The sequence below is a fragment of the Pieris brassicae genome, chromosome 6 (assembly GCF_905147105.1).
Source record: "Pieris brassicae chromosome 6, ilPieBrab1.1, whole genome shotgun sequence".
Classification (NCBI taxonomy): domain Eukaryota; kingdom Metazoa; phylum Arthropoda; class Insecta; order Lepidoptera; family Pieridae; genus Pieris; species Pieris brassicae.
In genome coordinates this window covers 9,882,299-9,908,636 of record NC_059670.1, presented here as the reverse complement: position 1 = coordinate 9,908,636, position 26,338 = coordinate 9,882,299, and the positions used below count along the sequence as shown (strand labels likewise).

General features: G+C 33.9%; 1 protein-coding gene across 1 annotated transcript in view; it reads left to right on the top strand.

Annotated features, from left to right (window-relative positions):
* LOC123711352 (potassium voltage-gated channel subfamily H member 8) overlaps positions 1 to 26,338 on the top strand; it is a 70,027-nt gene that overhangs the window by 25,131 nt on the left and 18,558 nt on the right. Inside the window, exons 2-4 of the mRNA XM_045663902.1 lie at positions 966 to 1,074; positions 17,269 to 17,499; positions 25,500 to 25,637. Coding sequence (XP_045519858.1) covers positions 999 to 1,074; positions 17,269 to 17,499; positions 25,500 to 25,637 — 445 coding nt within the window. The 5' untranslated portion in view covers positions 966 to 998. The remainder of the gene's footprint in view (positions 1 to 965; positions 1,075 to 17,268; positions 17,500 to 25,499; positions 25,638 to 26,338) is intronic.

Below are 26,338 nucleotides of genomic sequence, written 5' to 3'. Positions count from 1 at the left end.
AATAAACAATGTCAGTCTGATATTTCAAAATGGCGGCGGTAGTACCAATATCAAGCGTCGTGCCGGCCAACCACAGTATGTGACACTATAGAAGAAAATGACAGCAACCAATAAACCTCTGATATTTTTAGCAATATATATAATATATTGAGTAGTTTAGTGTAGTATTTAAGTTCGGTATGGTAAATAATATAAATATTAAAAAAATGTAAATGTTTATATTATTTATTTTTCGGTTGTCTGGAAGAAACTGCTTCAAGCTTCACCCATTTACATTATTTATTTTCATTAATATTATTTTTCTCCTGTTTTGGGTTATTGTGATGTATAAACAAAGTGTTATTATTATTATAGTTTCCAAAATACGGTAAACTTTGTTTTAGACAACATACGTCAATTCCAAACTTCCCAACAGTTTCAATAACCCTTCCGACCAAAAGCTCTTTTGTTTACTGAAATACACATATTAATACTAAAGTTATATAATTGTTATAGACTATAAAACCATAAAGAATAAAGTTACAAAGTAACGGAAGGGAACGTGGCCGATAATTTTGTATGCATCCGTTCTTTTATGATATTTTTTTTTTAATTTCAACCTTGGCGTTATAAACAAATCTTTAGTGAATAATGGTGAAAACTTGATAAGGTACTTTAAAAATCTCTCCAGTTTTTTAATTACTTGATAAAAAGGCAGTTCAAGTTGACCTTATTAGAAATCATTCTTTAATCTCGTAAGAATTTGTACGATCTATTCTTGAAGGACGCTCGGAAGTCGTATTGGTTTGGAAATACTTTAGGGGGCAGCGGGTTCTGCTTTTTCATTTGTGGAAAGATGGACGTCGAGATGATACGGATGAATTGTCATATTCTGCCTCGATGTCAGATGATGAAACTTTGAATTTATTAACAAGTATCAACAGAAGCGAGGCGTACATATGGTTAACTGTTGCCAATTGTTTCAGGTGGAGGGGCAGCGCTCGCGCCGGTAAGGGGTGATGCCGGTGCGAAAGGGGCTTCTCGCGCCCCAGAACACCTTCCTCGATACCATCGCTACACGTTTCGATGGAACGCGTAAGTATCTATTTCAGTCAATTGCGTGTTTTAGCGCCAAAGTTACTAGGACATTACACGTAGTTTGTATAACACAATCTTGTACGATTTTCTCTATTGTTTTTACAATTTATTAAATAAGATTAATATTTACAATAAAAAACGTAGGTATCTAGTTAACTAGTCATACATATTAAACATTTGTACGTTTATTGTGCTCTAATATGTTCTTGTAGGATGGTTGCCAGTCTGACAAGAAGCAGCCACCTGGCGTAGGCCTTTTTTTATTAAAACGACGGGAATCGTCGGTAAAAAATTTAAAATTTAGAATTATGTAAATAATTATAAGTTTTAATAATAATACAAAGCTTTAATCCGTTCAAAAAGTGTTTTTCTTTTTTTTATTGTTGGGAAATCAAGTTACTGACCCCTGCGCCGGGGCAACGATTTGAAAGTGACGTGGGAGTGTGGAGTTCAGTCCGTATGGTGCTATGGACACCGACCCACTAAAACCCAACAGCCATCTGTTCGCTATGAACTGGAGGGGCACGTAACAGTTTCCCTTAATCTGTGTCTCCATAAGCGTCTGCTGTGCGAGCCCAACTTCTGAGTTGCCCAATTCGGTGCGAAGGTCGCAGTGGAGTACGTGCGTAATGACGTCGTCTTCCAGGCCTTTTTGCGTTGAGGGTCGGCGTCTGAGTTACACTCCTGCACTCTCTCCGCATTCTCTTTAAAAGTGCTTACATAACGCTTTGAAAGTGTTCCACGGGCCGTCCGCCAGCTTCAATTATAGCTTTCACTATGACTGGAAGCGACAGATCCAATCCGAAGGTAGCAGTTAGTAAGCTACGTTCAGAGTTCCACGCCGGACACCTGGCGTAGGCCTAGGATAACTTAACTTAAATATATCGAAGAACCCTTCTCAGACCGAACGAATACGATCAGATGCCAATTCAATAGCATTTTTTTAAAGATCAGCTAAAAAGTAAACCAACATAAATTTCTATAATGTTTTCTAGTTATGCTTATTTTATTAACAAAGTTGCGATATGCTACGATCCCGGGGCAGTCATTGAAAATAATTGGTTCGAATCGTTAAACTCGAGCTCGTGAGTACGATTCAAAATGTATACAAAAGAAATTCCTTAATTAGTGATAACCAGAGCTTTAGAAAGTTTATAAAAAATATAGATCCTTCATTGAATACTCAAGTGTCAGACCCTTGAAAATATTTATTCAGGGCACCTACATGAATAATGGCTTAGAAAGGGTAGAAAATGTGCTTAGTATCCCTTTATAATTCATAATTCATTGTAAACCTTGAGTTATATTAAAGCCTTCGACTTCCACTGCGTGAAATAACAATAAAACATAAAAGGTCATACGTTACTGGGTTCCAACAACAATTCGGCAGTTAAACTAATCTTGCAGCCTATTAATTAATATAAGTTTAATTTAAAAAACTCGAAGCACCCCCGTGTGCTTTTTGGTATGTTCGAGATTCGTACAAACCCAAGTTAAGATACCAAAAAATACGAAAGACAAAAATAAAATGGTCTTTGACTGTACAGTCCACTGTCATATATTGACTTCTGTATTATATTGTATAAAGTCCTATATTATATATACTAGATATCACACTTTGAAATAAATTTTCCTTTAGTTTTTATAATTGTATTTTCTTTATCTCTTCATGTTTGTTATGTTTGCCTAGTACTTGTCACATTAAAGCTTGTATTTTATATTTCTTGTGGCAATGTATCAGTGTACAGAGAGCGTTTATTTATTTATTTCGTAATCCTACAGCTAACAAAAAAAAATTATAAAAACATACAATTTAACGAAAGATATAGCCAAAGATGGAATACAGATACCGGAAAACATCTTGAACAAATGTCCTTGCCTGCACAAGCTATTTTTAGGTATCACGTTTCGATCGCGGGATTGGTAAATTAGTTGACGTTTGTATCCCGCACTGTGTACGATGCGCAAACTTTCCCCCACTTGTTTAATGCTCAAGAAGTTTGCCGGTACCTGTTCATAATATTTACAAAAAGGTTTAAACCTTTACAAAGGGTCTAAACCTTTATTGTTTTACAATAAAAATTATTTAATACATTTAACTAAATAATACCTTGGTTGCGATGTGTTATGGCGTATAAGTGACGGTATGTACGTGAAGGTGTGTATGTGAGGTATGCTCATGATGCAGGTGATTTTACGCTATGGATATTCTTAATACTCCTTTTACCCATATTCCGCGATAGCTTAAACAAGTCAAGGCTTAAATATTGGTCGTTGTATGTCCGGGCTGCGCGATACAAAACTGAGATTTTTGAATAGTTAGTGTTGATGTGAGGAATGTGAAACAAAGCACAGCGTTGGCAAGCAATAAATAAATAAACAATTATAATTTTAATCCATTTATGCTGTTTTACAGCTAGTTTTAAAACTATAAGTACATATATTCTAAGTAAAACACTTTTTGAACGGATTAAAGCTATGTATTATTATTAAAACTTATAATTATTACATAATTCTAATTTTTTTTTTACCGACGTGCGTGGTCACGGTGACTGAAGACAAAAGGTGTTAAATGTCAAAAGTATCACAGCTGCCGAGAAAGTTGTTTTTTCTGTATTTATTGCCCCGAAGTTGATATCGACTAAAAGATGACGATATATCGATAATACACATCGATCGATAATACATAGCTTTAATCCGTTCAAAAAGTGTTTTTCTTAATGTGTAAAAGCAATTTTAACAAAAGACAATACATATATTCTAATTATATATAAGTGCTATACATTATCAAATTTAGATTGAATCGATACTAACGATCAATAAAACAAAGAGTACTTTAAATTGTATACGCAACATTTAATTGAAGTGATCGAATTGCACATTATGAGAACCATTGGCGCCAGTTTCAATTAACCAAGCGTTATTTTGATACGTTCGAAATCGGCGCATTGACCGTTCAGTAATATTAGCCAGGATCCGCGAATGTGCTCCATATGTGCAATAAAGTTATTTCTAGTAAAATTGGGTCTAGCGTTTATGTTGTCTTCTACGAGCGAATTGTATATGTTTTTGGAGAGATATGATCTAGCTATCGACAAATGATATAATTAATTTCATAGTTAAATATCAGTTTAATTACCAATCATTTATTTATAAGTACACATATATGTCACCGGAATATAACAAAATCCGCAAGCTCATAAATTTCCGAGGCAATTTATAAACTTTCATAGAACTCTAAACGAGAGATAAATTGCATTATTTTACGCCTAAATTTTCGTAAGTAAGCGATAATCAAACGGCATGTCTGCTCTGATTGGTTGAATAGTCACTAACCTAACATAACCGTTTAGAATCTTACGAATGGATATCCCGTTAGTTTATAAATTTACTACGAGACGTCGCAAATTGACAAATTGGCGAAAATGTGGGCGTAAAATAATATAATTTATATCTCGTTTAGAATCCTACGAAAGTTTATAAATTGCCTAGGAAATTTATGAGCTTGCGGATTTTGTTAATATTCCGGAGACATATACACATTATAAAAGAAAACACTTAGACAATGTACAAAGCCATAATAGATTACATTGATTAATAAAATAAAACTAATTATAATTGTCAATATTTGTCGCATACGGGATTATTTAATTTAATGTCAGTAAAGCCCCCTAGGGTATCAAATTTTTCCGATTAAATTTTTTATCTGTTAAACTTTAAACATTGCTTAATTACGTAATTATTTCAAGAGAAGATTTTTTAATATGTTATTTTATAGTTTATTCATAATTTTTATTGTCATAGTTTACGGGGCATGGAAACCACAATTTCTCGTTAGTTTTTTGCAAAATAAAAGCAACATCCAAATGCTATATTTACCATTGCATCATCAGACACGAAAGTCGTTTAACATTTAACTTGTCTTTGTGGCCTTTACCATTTTTCAAATTCACAAACACCGTTCAATTCATAAAAATAATGACATAAAAACAAAATTTAATATACAATGCTTCGGTGGAAGCAGGAATAAACACAATACTGATTCAATTTTCTGCGTAAATATTGACAAATTATTATATTTCGTGCATTATTGGCCACAAAGTTTATAAGTGTCGCAATGGTGTGTTTTAACAGTGTGTGAGTTTATTTAAGGCATTTATATTTCAACAAAAACTGTTTTAAAAAAAATATTTTATTTATCTAACCTCATTACAGTATGTTACTATGACATAATTTGTTGAATATGATTGTTTTTTATATTCTTCCATGATCGGTACAGATAGATAATGTAACTAAAAACTAAACAACATTTGTAAACTTGAAGTCCAATTACACCCGTGCACAGCATTTCAGTAGCATCTTTAGTGCTGGTTTTATACAGTATATACGTACATATATTAAATTTAATGACAATAAGATGTTCATTCAATTCATAAAAGCTATTGTGAAAAATATCAACATGTTTTCATGTTATAATTACAGAATTATAATACTAGCGCATTCTAGCGAGCGGAGCATTCTGAGATACATTGTTGTAACTTGTGAGTATCATAAATAGTTATGGGATATCTTGTCAAGGTTATCCAAAAGATAGCTGTCATGTGAGCAATTTTTTTAATAAAATGTATTCAAAGGAATCGTTATAATAGGGTCCCATACTTCAAAGTAGATTATCCAGATACATTAATTATTTACCGAGATAGTGGAATGTAAATGGCATATTTAATGTCGATAAAAACATAGATATGAATCCTCTTTAAACTTCGTAACAAAGTGGACACCTGCCGGGAAGTTTCGAATGGTGTCTGAAAAGGGTAATGAAGCATAGACAAGATCTAGACGTCTAGCGTCTGCATCTATACTTTAATAATTTGTAACAAGTCTAGTCTTGATCTACGAAGACATTCCCTCTTCTCTACAATCGCTTTTGTATACTGGCGGTATAATTTATGTTTATATCGATATTTTGTACCTTTTTCTTTGGTGATGTTTTAAGGATAGAATTGAAAATTAAGGTTTCACGCAATACTACAGTTTAAGCTTCGCGCATAGTCAGATAGGGTAACAAATAAATACATCTAATAACTACCAAGAAGTTCTCTAAAAATAATAAGACCTAAGGTTATAAAATAATTGGCGGGAAATTATAATGTGAAGGTGACGCCGAGAGCTACAGATTATGCAATCTCTGATAAAATCAAATCTTGCGTCAAAGCTTACCTGTGCAATCTAACCTATTAGATAAAGTCCCATAAACTCTCATGGGGACATGAAACAGACGTCAGTTCCATGGCAAGGTAAAGCTGCTCATATAGCCTAATGAGTATACTCAAATCAATTATTGTTTCACCGGAACTAAATTCACGCGTTATGTAGGCACGTCAATGACTAATGAGGTGACATTTAAAGGTTTAATTTAATGTATCTTTTTATAAAATAAAAAATACTGTATAATTTACAGGTTTAATGCCGTAGCGTATTATCGTAACATTATATTTAGAATAATATAATGAGCACAGAGAAAAGAATGCTCATAAAATATTTAACTTTTAAACGAAATATTGATGATGTACCACTTCACTAAAAAATCTCCCTTTTCATTACAATGTGATAGTTTGAAACGAAAATGTACTTTAATTAAAAGCACAAGTAGAAACTGATTCAAGTTTTAGAAAATTATATCGCAGGACATTTTCTCTTTGTAATATTCTACAGATCATAATGTAAAAATAGTATTTTCTTTATTTATGCCCGCTAGATGGAATATTTTAAGATAAAGTACAAACAAATACAATACAAAATCGCATTTATTAATCATCCAAATACAACGAAGAAAACAATCAAAATTGGACATGGAGTTTAATGATTGAATATAGTAAGTATTTAAATTTCAATTTGTACTTCTGTATAGACTCGTTTTTTATTGGGAAATAATGTTAAGGACGAACAAAATTAACCTTCCAGTTTCGTATTACACAGATGCTATAGCCTTGTTTTTCTATTTTGCACTAATGAAGCATACAAATATATTTAAGGCGTAAGTAAATTATAATAACTGGGAATGGATATGTGTTGCCATAACAATAATTTTAAATAAGGAATAAAAAAGAGCAATAAAATATCTGTGGTAGAACCATATACAAAAAAGATGAAATAAAGCCGCGAACGTTTCGTTATCCCCACGTTTGAAGTACAGCTGACACAATGAAAGATGTGAAAGCATTTTTATACTTTCTAACATAAAGTAGACATTTTTAAAATATTTTTCGTAAAGACACATTAAGCTTTCGCAATTATCAGGTGTCGCGTTGATATGAAAGCTAAAAGCAAGTTGGAAATGAAAAAATTTCAGAGAAAAACCTCGTGTGTGATGAAAAGAATCGTTGCGAATTTTTTTTAAAACGGGCCTGGAAAAGCAACGTTGCATTTTCTTTTACTCCGCCACGTATTTATAACTTATCACTCGCCTGGGTTCTCCGGGTGCAGCATAATGTGGCTTCAGTATGTAGTCACAAATAATATGTATGTATATAAAAACTAAAACAATTTGACAAAAAATATCCATTGCATAGTTGAAAAGATGTACGTGTGTTGGACTGCGGCATTGTGTTTACCATGTAGAAATTTCTTATATTTCAATATCGGCATTAAATAAATTAATAAGAAATCTTATTAAGGGGTTACATTTCTACTTCAGTGATTTTCTAAATAATTAATCAGCTAAAGCTTTATCAACAGATTACATCAAAAGTTGCGTTCAAAATTAGAATTCCTTTTTTAGACACGTTTTTTATTATACACCTAATCTGTGGACATGCGCAGGGCCTGACAATTGTCTATCACGATTCACGACCATCGACGTTATCTTTATCTTAATATATATATAAATCTCCTTTCACGATGTTTGTCCACGATGGACTCCTAAACTACTTAACCGATTTTAAATTAAATTGGCACACCGTGAGCAGTCTGTTTCAACTTAAGAGATAAGATAGCTTAGATCTTTAACTATAGTCGCAATTTTATTTTATTGCAAATTATTTGTCTATAATTAATTGACAGTCGCAATTATCTGTTAACTCCAAAAGATTCTAACAGATGTCGATACTTTTCGACTGGATTGAGTAAGTAATCAATAGATGGCACTGCTATAGTAAACCGACAAACGTGTCATATAAGCTACAATTAAATCTCATGATTACCACGTGTTATTGAGGCTAAAGTATAAATTAAATTTATTTTGTACTAAACGAAATACCGTGAAATTCAATATTTGTTGGTGTTTTTGCATAGCCAACCACGTGTTACTTAGACCGAAGTGTAAATCAAATTCAAATTATAGTGACGATAATACAGTGAAATTATTCTTTCGTGTCACGGTATTAAGGCTAACTAAAACCACATTAAAGAGAAACGAAGTTCGCGAGGCAGCTAGTAATAATATAAATAACAAATCATTCGAAATTCAAAAACGTCGTTGATATAATATCGAATCTATCAAAAACTTCGTACTATAGTGGAAAATATGTCACTGAACGTATACAACAAAAGCTCTAAAGTCACTTGAGTTTAATAACTTAATATTCAAATTAATTCACGGCGCAAGATTTTAAATGGAAATTCGTGTAGCGTTCGTAAACATTTTACTAATTCGAGGTCATTGCGAAGTATCCAGAATAGGCAATTGCTATATACAAGCCTCGAAAAACGTATAAATCTGTTATGAATCCAATAATGAACTAATAATTGGTGAAGTTCAATATCACCATCTTCCGTTTTTACATTATTTGGAAACTGACGACCTTAATATCTATATCAGTTTGACGTTCGACTTAGGGTCCTTCAAGAAAAGTGGGTACCAATTCTTAAAAGACCTGCAGGGCACTTGCGAAACTTATGGCAGTATACAGGTCACTTAACATCAGGTGTGCCTCTTGTTCTATAAAAAAAAACGTGTCAAGTTGATTAATGCTAGATAAGATGACGCAATTTTTTCCAGAAATATTTTTGTTATACAAATAATATTAATTATGACAGTGGCTGTAAGTATGTAGGTTTGTATGTACATAATTAAATTTAATAATGTCTGTGTTTATGTATTTATTATACATTTATCCATTTATTTTAGAAAAAAGCGCGTTATTGTAGTTGTGAAACGAAGGCACGCACAATTTTATGAGTTTATCCTTTAATAAACAAAATGACATCAAGAGTCGATCGCAATTACAAGGCAACTAGTTGCGGTTTGCGGTTCCACCCGCATTAAACTGTCATAGCACGATTTTCTATAGAACTAGACTAAAGCCTAAAGGTCTTCTCGATAAATAGAGGTTTAAATGCAAAAATATTTTTTTTTGTCAGACATCAAATCACAGACATTTCTGTAGAAATGAAGTCTTCTATAAAACTGTAGTACATTACTTTGCGTAATTATCAATAGTTTTCGCAGCGTACGCGATTGAGGAATATTTATTAGTATTTTTCACTCCTTGGGTTACACTTAGCCTATGATTATCAGGGATAACGTAGAGTTCAAATGGTGAAATAATTTTTCAAATCAGTCCAGGAGGTTGAGTCAAGATGCCTGAACAGTAGTGTATGTAGAAACTCGAAAACTAAATTTGTATGAAAATTTGTCGAGACTATTTACATACAAATTAAGTTTTTGACTTTCTACCTACAGAGTGTTAATTCATCTTGACTAACAATATAACAATTGTATGCACATTTATTGATGTAATAAAAGCAGAAATGGTTGTACACTACACGGACTTATTGTCGTTATATTTGTATTAGTTCCAGCTCTCCTAACAAAAGCGAAACTCATAACATTTTTCGTATATATATCTTAATCACCAAGAATTGGATTCTGTAGAAAGTTTTGATGCTCAGCAATTCAGTAGATAAAAATTACAATCAATATTTCTTCTCGTATTGTTTAGGGAACCAGAGATTAACTTCTAGAAGCAATTGGACGTAGGATCCGTGCGCCGATTCTTAGAAGGCAGGCAGCAGTGTGGTCTGTACGCCCCCAATTCAATAGAAATAATAATAATGTTGATAAAATGCTTACATCATAATAGCGGCAATAAGCGATTTGACATGTAAGAAACATAAATGTAGTTTCAATAACTTTAGAAGAAACTGTATACAAGCATCGCGCAGACAATTTCCAAAGGATTTAGCGGTGAAAGGATCCGGGATTATGAATGTTGACATTTATTTTTACAGCGTCTTGATAGTAGTAATCTACAAGCAAAGTTTTTCCATATTTAATTTTAATATTTTTTGTATTCCTTTCTTGTTTTGTATGTTATTAAATGTTCATTCATTATAAGTAGATATGCATTACAATGTGTAAGATTTTGGAATCCTTTTATGTAACAAGTACATGTCAAGGTTTTCAGCTCTTCCATAACAAAGTAAATGTATATATTTAATAGTAATAGTAAAAATATTTATTTAGTAAAACAAAATTGTAATTAAAAAATATATATGTTGTAGTTTATAACAAATTCTTCTCCTAATTTTAAACAGCATACGCGCCTGATTGCATGAGTGAATGTTACATACATATAACATATGAATCAAATACACCTTTCGTCGTATGGATTTTGACAAAAGACTGACTGCCAAATGTGAAATCCATTACGTATAAAGTAAATTTATATTTCATACATGTAGCAAAGTATTACTTATATGAACCTTCAAGCTTAAGATATTTATTTTTGGCCCTTAACCAAACAAATAGTTGATTTTCATTAAACGGTTTTATTTGTTTTAAAATAGTTATGCTTACCTCAGTAACAATGGACAAAGTTTTAAACAGTCTACATCAGGTAGATGAGGGTTTCCGGAGAGGTAAAAGCAATCAAAACTTATTCCTACAGCTTACGTACGTTGAAAATTTTGCCAGAAAAAATATAATAATCAATATCAATATTCCAACTTGGAGCTTATATTAACTCACTAATCATCTGATCTACGACTCTGAGGTCTTGCGTGGAGTCGTTTTAAAGCCATTTAACAGTGTTATTTTTTGTTTTTAATATTCTTAAAGAAACGTGACCGTTTCAAGAACAAATCCATATTGTGTGTCTGGTAATCTAATTAATGCAGAAATGCGTACCCTATTGCCGATTGGGAGCTTGTACCAGAATTGATAATAATTGGTTCATAAATTTATTCGTTACGTTTGATATACGATTGTTGTAGTTGGTACTGTCTAATACAGCGGCTTCTGGTTAAAGTTTCCGTAATTTATCAAACATTTATGTTTAAGAAAAGTACAGAAATAAGAAAGAAAACAAAAGGTATCGATGCACTATACCATTACAAACAACTTGAGTGGAACTGGGTGGGCTACACTGCTCGCATGAACAATGGCAGATGGACAAACAGGGTAACAAGGTGGAAAGGGCCACCAAGAAAAAGAAAGAGAGGTCGGCCTTTTACATGTGTGCTGACGAGCTTAAAGAAGTTGGTGAGGAAAATTGAAAAAAAAACGCTGAAGATAGAGAGAGATAGTGCCAATTGGAGGAGGCATATACTGGAATCCTTGGAAAAAAATGTTTTATGTACGTACGTGTTAAGTTTAGCAATATAGCTTACATGGAACCTACGGCGTCAAGGCTGTGAGTGTCACTTTGAAGCCACTAACTAGGCTAACACTGTTTAATTTAAGTATTTGAGGAACACACACTTTACACTCGCAGTTGTGTGTATCTTTTTCAATGTTTCAAGGAATAAATGAGGCTCAATTATAATTATTATAAATGTATCGAAAATAGTACATATTCAATTATGTACAACTATTTAATTGTTATATAACCTGGCAAATAATTTTTTTAACTTTTTTTAAGAGACATTTTCTGTATCGTCACTAATTCGGCTGCGGATCATATAATTTTAACGAGAGACATGTCTTGAGGCAGGTAAGCAGTTTTGAACTTTACTGATACTACGACACGATCGCCTTAATAGGGTTTACATTTACAACCTCCAGCTCTAGTATCTCACCACGTGTAAACCTGCTGTTGTAAGCGCTTTATGATATTAACATAGTTTGTTAGTTGTGCTAATGCTTTTAGAATATCAGTATTAAAAACCTGTTTACGTACATACTATGACATCTTGGGTTTGTTTCAAATTAAAAAAAATTGTTGTATTTTCAGTCAGGTATAATCAGGAACTCGGTCTTTAATTGTCGTAGATAATAAATTTTTGCATCCGCTTAATTTTAATCTACGGCTAGTGCGCTATTAGTTTGATGTTAGAATTCTAAGCTATTTGCTGTCATATACAAATTATTGATTCATTTTGAGGTTTTATTAGACTCTTAATCTTATGACCATAATATACGTAGTATTTCTAGGCTAAATCTATAATGATTCATGTTTTTTTAGTATTATTGGCCTATGCTTAATAATACTAAAAAAACATGAATCTAATTCATAAACGGTTATAAATACAAAATTAATGTGAATTTCGCAATGTAATTTCAATTCTATAATTGTTTATGTCAAAGAATTATTATCGATATAATCATAAAAAACTCAGTTGTTAACGTCTCACTATTATTTAGAAGATGGAAGATTTTTATTTAATGTAAAACATATTTTGCTGGATTTTACCATATATTTTTTGCCAATTTAAATTATTCTTATTTTTTATGTACTTTTACAAAAGGGCCAAAGGGCGACGGCAGGTAACAGCTGAGCCCTATCCTTACCCCCGCCAAACGCGAATGCCACAATGCAACATGACTCCTCTTACACACAAATCTTCCAAATCTTAACTTAGAGCAGACGTGCGAAAACACGGCGTCGCTGCCCCGGTCGTCGTTTCCTTAGTGGCGGAGCATCTGAATCATTTTCACGCTGACGATCCGCATTCTCTTTCTGACTCATGACGGCCTCACAAAAAGCCTTGAAGGAATTCCAAGGACCGTCATTGTCAGCTTCCACTATTCTTTGAATAATTAGTGGAAGCGACAGATTGCCATCAATGCTATCAGCAAGCACCGAGCGAAACTAGTCCCAAGCCGGACATTCCTCCACTGTATGCCTCACCGTATCATCTATACAGTCACAATGATGACAAGCGGGTGTCCTCTCTCTTCCAACGATTCGATGCAGATAATGCCTTCTTCTAAACCGCGTGTACCGGCGACGTACCTTAACACACTCCGCTCGTAGTTGGGCTAGTTCGGCTAGCGGACCAATAGACGCTTTGCTTAGGTGAGATGGGACCGATCCGGGGCATAGCAACGTCACTGATACGAGTTAGTGAGTTCCTAAACCATTTCACCTCAGAATCAATAGTAATATTTGAAGGTTTGGGATTCCAAGCTTCTACTAACGATACCTCGAAAAGCGCATATTTGTCTACATTTTTTCGGGACCATCTAGGACCTATCTCAAATGGAGCAGGACCCGGAATGCTTACAGAAGAATCGTTGATGTCAAAGCGAATGTACTTGTGGTCTGATAAAGTTTCAACATCTGACAACACCCTCCATCCATAAACACAACTTGTAAGTGCAGGACTTGAAAAAGTAACGTCCACAATAGAGCCACCATTCACACGTACGCAAGTCTGAACATTACCCCGATTTAGAGACACCAAATTTTGAGCAGCTAGCCAATCCAACAAAGCGTCACCACGTTCATCAGTTACTGGAGACCCCCACACTGTAGATTTAGTATTGAAGTCTCATGAAGTACCATGAAATAAGACAGCCCAGTTCGGACAAAAACGTTTCAAATTCAGCAAGCGTTTTATTAGGGGAAAAATAAGCACCGACAACTGCGATTCTTCTAATTTTTAAAGCAACACAACCTCTACCCTGCATTGTTGAAGCGACTGACGGCAAGTTGACATCATTTATAAAAATCGCAACAAGATCATCACGGTCACCGACCCAGTTTTTTTATTTGGAACCATGTATGGTTCTGAAACAATCCCTATATTAACGATCCACTGTGTCAAACTCTGAATTAAAAGGTCTTGAGCACTTGCACAGTGGTTCAGGTTAAATTGATATACTAACTAATTACAATTTCTTGGGTCTCCATTATGTCACCGCACAAGGATGGTTCTACTGAAACCTTCGTGTTGAATCTTCTCGGCATCTTTTGACTGGGAGCAGTACAAGCTTTCCCCCCTAACAGCTGATCATCCCAGTCGATGATCAGCTGCCTTACCTGCCTTACTGATTTACCTGCCGCAATACACAGAGGACATTGCGGTTTAACCGATTCAAAAATTGAACCGGTTACGAATTTATTTTGGGTTTGTCAATTAACATGATATAATAATAATTATATTTCCTCAAACTATATGACATGCGCAAAGGGACCATAAATTCTTAAACAAAATTAATCATAGTGACTTCTTCAGTTAGGCATTTTTAATCTTGTTAGTTCGTGAGTCCTTTCTAATAAAGCAATATTTAGTTATAACTTTAACTTAATTATTTCCTTAACGTTGTGGGTAAATTTCAGGCCAAACAAATTTAATTTGCTCCAGTTCCAACAACTTGTATGACTCAAAACTTGCCGATTTTAAAGAATGGCGGAGAGTTTCTTGCCAGTTCTACTTGCCTGCTCTACGCCCTTGACTTGCGGAGTGGTAACTGTAAATTTAGAATCAATTTAACATATTTTCTGTTGACGCTCATAAGTGTACTTGATGACCTATATGAATAAAGTTATTTTGAGTTTGAGTTAAACTACTAAATTGTGGCATAGAATAAGCAAAAAACGTACGTTCTACTTTTAGTTTTTTCTTTTAATGCATAAATAATATGTGAATACAAAATAGGCCTGTGGGTCTGTGAGTTCGTAATCCGGACGGAGGAATGTTCAGTGAGTCGTGATGACAAAGACGGGTTGGGGGATACTTATTACATAGTTACAAGGGACCATGTAGATCACAAGCTTTTATATACGGGTTCTTTTAGTATTCGACCACAACATGATTCATTTAGTTATATATATAACTACCCTAACATCTATTAGCCAATGCAATAGTTGTGTAACTTAATTACCGTAACATGGGATATTTAACGTCGTTTTTGGAAATTCGGTCGAAAAACAAATAAAGGTGCGTTTAAACCAAACGACAGTAGAACTAGAGCTAACACAAGATCATTCGTTGTCGATAATTTACCAAAATATCAACGAGCAAGAATGAGAACCAAAAACTAGTATATAATAAATATTTATTTAATAGTATAGGCATAGGAGTCTACGGGATACCCATAAGCCTATTTATGGGTATGGTATGGGTAGTCATCGCAACCCATAAACACCCGTTTTGTGGGTTGCCGGCCTTTGAGGGAGGAGTATACACTTTCTTTAAACAATTGGGGGTCGTATCTTCCAGGGACGGGTGTTGAAACAAAGCAAGAGTTATCAACTCAAACAACTCTTCAGAACACGCTCAATAATACACTTTGTAGAATACGCACAGAGACGCAATGTCTCTGCGTAGAGAGAGAGAGAGAGAGAGAATCAAGCCGGTCAGTAATAAAGCCACTTCGGGCTTGCCGAAGACTTTAGTAAAACCTAGGATAAACCAGTCATTCCGTGATGAGACTGCATAGCGACCTTTGACTTTGACATTTATCCTACTCAAACGATGTTGGTGTTTCCGGTTAGTTCTATATACGTCCACAGAGTACATTTTAATCTTACATTACAAACTGTATCGTTGTTAGTGCATTACGATAGCTATTAAATTTTTTCCATTGTTCGTGCTAAATCCTTAGTAATTCAACGAAATTTATATCTTTTAGTCAGTAAGTAACAGATGCAACATGCCGCGCTTTACACGTGTGACCGATGGTGGTTGACACATGGCAGATGAAGGATCTTCGTTGAAACGTAATTTTTGCATTCTATTAGTTTCATTTATGCTCTGTTATCAAAATAGTTAAGGTAAAATAAACGATATTAAAAATAAACTTTTTAATCCTATATTTTTTTTCTATCGCAATTAATATTTTACTCGTACGATGTACGACGACAGAAAACGAAAGAAAACTGACTATACATATATAGACGTTACACCTGGATACAATGTTATTGTTGTAGTTATTGTTGCATTCTTCAGCCTCCAAGTTAAAAGCATTGAATAACAAGCCCTCGACGAGCTGAGGTACGGACGTATTTTAAATTTTATTTTACTTTTGCTAAAATATTTTCCTTTCGTATGGACGATAAGGGTTATAAAAGTTAGTACACGGAAATATCCTGTTATTTTCGATATTTCAATGACAGTGACAGATATTGCAACACAGTCATGTCTGTCTAACCATGTCTAACCTAATAATAATTGAAAATTAATAATAATAGGAAATCATTAAATAACAGATGTACTACTCAGCTAGCATATTATGGTTTATAATATTAGACAATAGACAGAGTTACAAATGCAGATAACAAAACATAGATTACCAATACATAGAACTAACTTATACACCACAATTCCAATATGGATTTTAAAATCAGAGACAAATGTTATACAGGTACAAGCTAAAAGTTTAAAATTAGTCACGAGGGAACTGTATCGGATCCATTGTTTATTGAGAACAGAAAGTTAAATTTAGCCTGAATAAATGAATTTCAGTGTACGAATCCGTTTGTCCGTTAATAACTAACGTATATTTACTTTCACAAATACGACGACATAATTCGACGCTCTTATCTTTGAAATACCCGGAACTGCCAGCTGCAAAGTGTGTGATAGTTGCTTTCTTTTCCACAATACTTTGACAAATCGGAGTTGCACTTTGCGCAAAAGTTCAAGAGTCAGAAACAAGATCTAGCACGAACAATAACCTTGGTATGTCAAAATCGAATACGTTTGATTGTACCCCGATTTCATATTCGATATAATTTATGTTCGAGTTTCATCAATAATTCTAGTTATGGGACAATTAAATTCACCCACATATAAAACTCATATTCTATATCGTTCTCCATTTATTTTATTTTTTCTAAACACTGTATTTATTATTTTTAGAGCCAATGTAGGGTGCATCATCATCAATTTCGAGTCACATTTTAAAACCCTCAAAAAAACGTCGCTGTTGCCTATGTTAGGATGGTGATTCATATTGCTGAGACATCAAACATAATTATATATATACCAAAAACAATAAACAAATATTTTCTCTGTTCACAGATAGTAATTTCGTCCTCGGCAATGCACAAGTCCCGTCATATCCCATCGTGTACTGCTCTGATGGTTTCTGCGAGCTGACGGGTTGGGCGCGTGCCCATATTATGCAAAAGGGTTGCGCATGCAAATTCCTCCATGGCCCTGATACGCACGAAGACCATCGCCGGGATATTGACGCTGCCCTCGACTCCAAACATGAACTCAAACTCGAACTTATATTCTACAAGAAAATTGGTAAGTAAATAATAAAAACCTATTGAAATACATTTCATTTTATTTACACTTGCTAGCCTTTGGCAATGTGAGTGCCCATGGGCGGTATTACTTAACATCAAGTGCCCGTTGGCCTCCTATTACAAAAAAAATATCTATTGGCCACAGATGGGATGGATTATAATTACAATAATAAACTGCTTTAACACGACGATACGAACAGTTCTTCTCATCTGTTCTACTAATTTAGAACCATAATTTTTACCGTCGTATTTAAAGTTACCAACATGTAAACATAATATTTTGAGTAGTTACCTTCCCTGTTTGGTAAGGGACAGATGCAATAAGTGTCCCGGAATGCAATAATTGTCCCAATAGCCAGAACTATGTTCGTGTAGTAATTTATGTAGTTAATAGGTAACTCATGTTATCTGTTTCACAACACTACATGGCATTCGTTTCTGTTTTCTCGAATCTTTCACTTTTGTTTCACTGAAATGTAACAAGTAAATTAATGGAGAGCTTTGCACTACATATGTAGGGCACCGGATATACCTGAGCGTCGATAAGCACTTGATTAAAAGTAAACCATTTTCTCTTTACCACAAGTTGCTAGTAACATTTTTTAAACTTTCTTTAAAAATGCTGAAAGATTTATCATGTTTTTACTTAGAACCCCTAATAGCGATAAGGCAGATCTGTGGCCGGCAAGCTAAACGCAGGGGAGTGTTCACCCTTTCCTAAAAAGGGACTTTATTTATTTAAGCTGGGTCGGGTCTGGTCTGGCAAATTGATACAAATGTTTGTTAGAGATTCTCACACGCCGAGGTACGTACTCGTTGATTCTACTATCAATGATAATTTGATTTAAAGCAATGATAATGCTCGATTCATATACCGATACTGATCGACCTATATAGGTGATCGACATACATCAGCTAGGCCATATAGATAATTGTAATTTGTGTCGGAACCAATTCCGTATTGAATGTCTAGTACGGACTTTAAACGTTTATCGTTTTTAACCCGTTATCGTATAAGTTCTGACACGTGTAACTATATTAATGTGGTCATATGCGATAAATAAAAATGTTGACCTGTGCTGACATTATTTAAAGGAGTAGAATAATTTATATAATATCGAAAAAGTTTGAAATGTCTTTTTTATCGCGGTTGCAAGGGTAAAAAATTATAATAGTGGATTAGAATCATAAAAATTAAAATCCTAACCAAAATAAAAAAAAATATATTATATATAATAAAAATGAGATACAACGAATAACGAACGAATTTTTTTTAAGCGTTAAGTGTTGAATAAATTTGCTACGTCTGGTGATATTTATGATATAATGTAATAAATAATATAATAAAAACTTTATTTATGACAGAAGAATTATTCACAACATTAGAAAACAATTATTCCGTGGTAATTATTTAAAACAGTTTGTTTAAAAAAGTAATTTTAGTCATACATAGTAGTGTCACTAAAATTACTTTATATATAAATTACTTAAAATTAGTTATAAGATATTGATGAGTGAATGCGCGTAATTGAACGGGTGTGTATGCGCACATATAATATATATATTTATTGGCCTAAATGATGACAAAATTTCCGTTTTCATATGTTGTTTTAATAAAATTTCAATCCTATTTCATAAGTTTATATTAAAGATTTAATACAAAAATAGTGAAGCTGGCCAAAATTCTATTGGGCTCATAATATATATTTTCCAATTGCTTTTTTCAAATAAACAATTTATCTGCTCGTCTATTCGGTTTCTTTCATTGAAATATAAAATATTAGTTGTTAGAAAAGTACTGTAAGAATATAAAATAAAAGTCTAAACAACGACGCAATTTGCTTGATTGCGATGTGACAGGGCCCGAGATACGTTACGAAAACGTTTTTTTGTTTTACATTCTCATCGCCCGTTGTACCCGTGCTCGACACACTCAATGGATTAGCTCTATATCTCGATTACACTTCGCAGTCTCACCTAAATACCTACCTACAAATCGAAACGCCATTTCATTTCCAATAGAATTGCGGCCCGGGGATGTTTGCTGATCCTTCGCTTTCAAATTTACATTACTTGGAATATCATGAAATCTATATATTAATTGTATATTTCGTTATTTAATTTTCATATGATATAGATTAAGTGAATGTCAAAACTCATCCAAGTTACGTGTAAATAAAGTATTTTGTTTTATAAAGAATCTAAATTTTATGCAAAACCAGACGGAAAATTAAATCTCGTAAAAATTAAAAAGAAATCTAATGATACATTTTCTTATCTGAAGGCGGAAGAAAAATTAACGCACGATTTAAAATTAAACCAATTCTAGGTTTGGCTTTAAGCTACGAAATTATTTAGATATGTAGATATAACGGATTAAGTAAGCGTTAACTTTTAATGGTTTATAAAGATTCCGAAAGACTCGCTGTGACCCTTGTATGACTCAATTATGTCAAAATCCACTAGATTCTTTTAACGGTAACCATTTCTGAATGTCACCCTGAGTATGGCTAAGAGAATCAGGTTTTACTCAGCTCAGCTCAAGATATGAAAAAGTTAATAAACGAAACTAAGTTCGAAGAAACCCACCTAGGTGATTACTATAATATACTCTAGTGCCAGGACGACGCCGCTCTCATTTCAAATTACTTTAAGTTTTACCGTCATAAAACTTTAGTCCCTAAACATTTAACGACATCCCAAACAGCATTTTTATATTCTTTGTTTATATAAGTTTTTTTTTATTATCTCAGTTTTTCTTATTTATTATATTTAACAGTACATACATGACAAACCCGGCTGGGCACCAATGGTAATTATGTTATCATTTAACATTCAAACGATGAAGGAAAACATCGTGAGGAAACCGGCGTGTGTCGAACACAGGCTAATAACCGACTAGTCTATTACATTGGCAAGTGAAATATATAAAAAAATCTGAGGGCCAGACCTAGAAAAGTGGTAATGCCACTGGTTTATTATTTTTGAAACATGACAAATAAATATGCATGTGCCGTAAAACTATTTCACAGCTTAAAACAAAATGGTCGTACATTTATAGAAATATAGTTTAGTACTTAATTACATAAGGGACAACGATAACAATGATTTTATCGACTAAATGCAGAAGGAATCACATATATATGTTATCATAGTATTGTTTTATCACTTATAGATCCCGTGTTAGCACTCAATAACAAGTTAGAATATAAATGTTACTTCTTAACGTGTCTTCGGCTCGATGGGCTAATTATGACTTCCATATGTAAAAAAAATAGATGTAGGAGTGTTGTTTGAAGTCACTCGGGGCTTAAGCGGGCTTGAGCAAACATTTGAATCATGGGTCATCAGATTTGTTTACCTACGAATATGTGCGATATTATGATGCATAACGGTACATAATCAAAATCTTACAATACAGAAATCTACAACATGTGTTTCGATCATCGGAATCTAAACCTTTCATCTCCACCATAAAATGATCAAAGGAACTGTGATCAAGACCCATAGGATTGTTTTTTTTAGGTTACAGGTTCATCTGATGTTAAGTGATATTACCGACACATGGACACTTGCCCTGCCAGAAGGCTCGCAAGCGCATTGTTGCACCACTGGATAATTATTATTCAAAAAACGTATTGGGATTTGACATAAAGAAGTTATAAATAATACTAGTAAACCCCGTTTATTTGTAATCTTTAAAAATATTGAATATATAGTTTATATTTGTTATATACATTTTTTTCTTTACACACGATATCCTATATTATTTATAACTTAATTCAGTAACATTGATTGAACCCCTTGACGTGTAAAAGCCTCCTCCATCTTATTACAAAATCTCTCTAGGGCTGGCTTTCTTTCTCGATTAGCTTGCTACTGGATTATCTTCTTCTTCTTCTCCTTGGTCTTTACCATATTAAATATTCATTTAAATTCTGAAATGATTGGTATAATTTAAATGCAATAATGATTTATTAGGGAATTTTAAATTAAAAATTTAATTTTCTTTGAAAAACGGATAATTCGTAGTTGTCATCGCCACAGTTGAAGTTGAAATGGTTTTAATTACTCCCAGTCGAGTTTTTACACCAGTTTTACTTAATTAGATGATTCATTTAACTTAACAAGAAATGTTTTCGTCTAGAAAGCTCTGGTCAATGCTTTTAATTAAAGTTAAAAATGCTGTTTTCACAGTATTCTAGGAAAGATATTAATTAAAACAAATGTTTTAATTAGGATCACGCTTGGTACTTGGGATGTTGTTATTCTTCTTAAAGGATTTTATACCTAGCTAACATTGAAAATGTTAAGCAAATGAAAACCGGCTTAATGTTGACAATTTTATCCAAGGCAAACAGCGATTGGCATACCAGTCTGCAGTAACTATCCTTCCATCTTCTAGCACACCTTCTACCGACCAAAAAATGAGGCAGTCATCTTTTTTCTGTCACTACTTCGTTTCTTTACCATGGCCGATCTTCGAAAGGAAGCACCGATTGACCTGATTGTCTTTTGGTTTTGGGTTCGTAGTAATATATCTAGCTTTCATCACCTGTGACGATGTCAAATACAGCATTTGAGTCACCGCCGTTGAACATATCTAACGTTGCGCGACACCAGTCCATACAAAGGTCTGGTCGTCGATTTAAGTATGGAGAATCCATCTGGTACAAAGCTTCCTGACGCCTAAATGTTCGTGTAATATTTACTTAACTTGACTCATACCAATGCCTAGGCTTGCCCATATCTGCTGATAGGATGTTATCTTCAGTAGTTGCTGTAAAAGGACGTCCCTCACACGGATCATCATTGAAATTGCTACGACCACGCTTAAACTCGTTAAAGCAATTGTAAATAGTAGCATGAGATGGGGCTTCATTAAGAAATGCTAATCGCAGCCTATCATATCTTTGTTGTTGAGGAAGCCCACAACGAAAGTCATAATAAATCATGGACCGAAAATTTTCTCGCGTTAGGTTCATTTTCACGCGTAACAAGAGTTTTAGATTTGCCGCCAATTCACAAAAACAAATGACAAATGATATAATTAGGTTACCAAAGAGGTTTTATATTGAAATTCAAAAAAGTTTTAATTTTAATCGTCAAAGATCGGTGGCTTGTTTTGGTATCGCCTTGGTGACGAAATAAATAAATAAATCAGTGGCGTTACAATGTTTTTACATCTGAGATTTCTGTTTAACGATTATTTGTCAATCTCTCAGTTGCGTAGGTGATCATCCTCCAGTGCCGTAGACATTTTCGGTCTAAAGCAAGCTGGTTTCTTCACGATGCCTTCCATCAGAAAGAAAGTCCATTGGTGTACAGCCGGAGATCGAACCTACCATCAGTGATGAGAGTCGCACGCTGAAGCCACTAGGCCAGCACTGCTCTTTTGAGTGAATATTTACAGACTGTATATAAACTATCCAAAATCACTTAATATTCCATTCAGAAAAAAGAAATTCACTAGTAGGCATAAAATCATAATCTGAAATATATCCTACATGAGTTTTTACTTAACACATAATATTTTACCCTAAGATAACATTCCTTAGTTTCCTATTTAAACTATAGAGAAAAATTATTTTTCATAGACTGTACTATGGGTTTGACAAAGAAATTAATCTATTATTAAACATCGTCCAATTCATAAAATGCCGCAAGCTCGAGTGCGAATGACGATAGCTTAGATTAAAAATAACTAATTTATTGTTTTTATTAACAAATAAAATTCACCATAATGTTTTAAACCTAAAGCCCCTGTAGGTGAATAAATACCAACGACCCATACCTTAACCTACAAATACATTGCGGAAAAAGTAGCCCGAAGCACTTGTTCATAAGTGGTTTATAAAAGCTGGCGTCCATTTGTGAGAAAGGAAAATTTTCTAGCATTAGCAGCCTTATTTTTCCTTTACCGTATTATAGATTTCTTTATTTGAATTTCATATAAGCGGTTACAGTAGTTGTGTTTATTAATGCATATAAAAACATAATAAAAGTATATTAACAGTAATCCGTAATGTGCCAGTTCAATGAATAATATAATATTAAACCAATTCCGAAAGAATGATTTTCGTTTGTTTGTGACTGGTCAATCGTAAAGACTGATGGTGTCGAGTGTCTATAGTTGGGCGATGGATGAAGATATTTAGAAGGCGCCATTGTTTCGCCTTTTGTTTTAAACCAACCCAGTGACGCAAGACTTTGGTTTACAGTACTTTAATTAAAATAAATCATATTTAAAAGCATCCTTTTTTAAATATTTATGCTCTCAAACATCAAGCTAAAACACACCCTTTGTCGCTACTTTTCGACGACACTCTCCTTAAAGCCTCAGCTAGCATCGGGATACTGGGCGTTGACATATCAAATTCAGACCTTCAGTTGTGGTCATTCGGAAGGAAAGGCTAAGTGAGATTTTAAGAAGCTTGGTGTGCTCGAGAACTCGAGCTACCGCTTACCGGCCCCACGTGGAGTACTGTGGAGTACCGCTGTCCCGCCCAGCTCTCCAGTTTCCTTAGGTCGTTTCGAGCTATTTGAAACATCGATGACTAGTCACTTTTCGAGCGACTAAATCCCTAGGCGTTGCGTAGATATGTGGGATCTCTCTGCATCTTCCATCGCATTTACCATGAAGAGGGTTCAGAGGAGTTGTTCAGATTAATACCTGCAGTTGAGTTTCATCATCGGACATAAAGGCAGAATACAAAATACCCTCCGTATCACCTTGACCTCCGTCGACACAACTGAACGTTTTTAAGGCAGTTTTTGCCGTGCACCACTTCTATGTGGACCAGCTGCCCATTGAAGTATTTCCGAATCAACTCGACATAAGGTTCTTCTAGAAAAGAGCGTACTAATTCTTAAAAGTCGGGCAGCGCACTTGAGAGCCTTCTGGTAGTGCGAGTGTACATGGGCCCGCCGCCCATGTATTACTTGTACTTGTACTTGTACTTACTGTATTACATAACATTAGGAGTGCCTCCTACCCGTTTGCCTCCTGTAACAACAAAAATCTCATAAAAAGTATATACACGCATGAAAATGACTTAAGAAGGCACAGCACTAACTAGATCTATCCAACTTCCTCAAAATCGATTTCAATCATTAAAATCGGCATCATCGCAGCACACATCTCCCGAGGGGACTTTTTGCGTCAAATAAGTCAGAAAAATATGTAATTAATTCGTGTTTATATTCGTCGTAGTTCAATTTACAAAAGACAGTAATATTTATAAACTTAATGTAATAACGTTTTAATGTGTTCCAGAGGTGAGATATACGCTTCAATACAATAGAAATGTTTCAGTTTCTAAATATTTATATGTAAAGTTTAATTGTCTTCAAGTGTTTCTTGCCGAGCGTATTCCCAGCCGCTATCGTAAACAAAATCCAATAACAACTTTACGATTCCTTTCATCAAAATTAAACAAGCGCACAGATGTTCGCCGTCACAATTTTTTATACAAACACGAAAAGCTTTCATTCATGTAATTCTTAAATATAATCATCAAAGCATGACCTGTGGGAGATACCAACCCGTCGCCCACCAGATCTAAGTTTAAGCAAATAAATTCCCTTTTTAGGGAGATTTGATACTACCAGTTCTCGGCCACAGATCTGCCTGATCGCGTGCCTGATAGGTACTATGTAGGGATCCTAGGTATTCAAATACTATATGTCATAACAAGATATTATAAGACATTCTCTTTCAGGTCTCTTCATCCAGGTCTCTGTTGGCTGTTTTTATACAAATAATATATTTATAAGTAAACGTTGTGTTTATCTTACGTAATCAATCCGATTTCATTTATCAGAATTTGACACTAAAGTCATTGGTAGGACGCAACACTTCTACTTCATAGGGACCTATTTTTGATAATCACATACGTATATTGATTTAACTATCCATAAATTATTTACCATTCGCGAAGTCACTCTAATAATAACACAAATTTTACCTTTAAGACATTAATTAGTTCTTTATTTTAGGGACGCCATTCTGGTGCCTGCTTGACATCGTTCCAATTAAAAATGAAAAACGAGAGGTGGTGCTGTTTCTCGCCTCTTTCAAGGATATTACAAACACAAAGATGGCCGCCATGAACACTAATGAAGACTTTGACAGCGGTAAGATTGATAAACTGAATATCTCGACTTGCATTTCTTCCATTCACTGAACCGTGATCGTATTATCTATTCGAAACCGTCATTTGCGATTGTTAATATTTTATCGTAGACGCAATTGTAAAAACATTCAAATAGTATTACAAATTTATAATACAGATCCAAATCTTTGCTACATTATTAACTATATGCGCTGCGTGTACATATATAAATTTAATTTAAAGACCAAAAACTTGTGTAATTTGTAACCTATAAAAAATAATGAAATTTCAGATTGGACAACCCATATTACCGGAAAGGATACTAAACTATCCAAATGTGTTTCAATTTCATAATTAAATTTTTAATCACGTCAATTGCAAGTGACAGTTTCGATAAAGCTCCTAATATTGTTCATAGCTTGAATGGACTAATTTAAATCCCAAAGAACTGAGACCTTTAGAAGCATGAATCTAATTTGAATCAATCAGATTAGTTGTGAAGTATACGTAAGAGTCTTTGTACGGAATATTCATAAAATTATTTGTATTACATAATTTATTTAATACTGTGTTATTTCACGTGTTTGAGCACGTTTTAGTGACATTTAGACCATTCTTCGGATCCACAATGCACAGTAACACATTTAAATGTTTGAAGGTAATTTCTAAATAGGTTTCGAAAATATATTCGTGTGTAGTTTGTATGGTTAGATTTTACTTGTA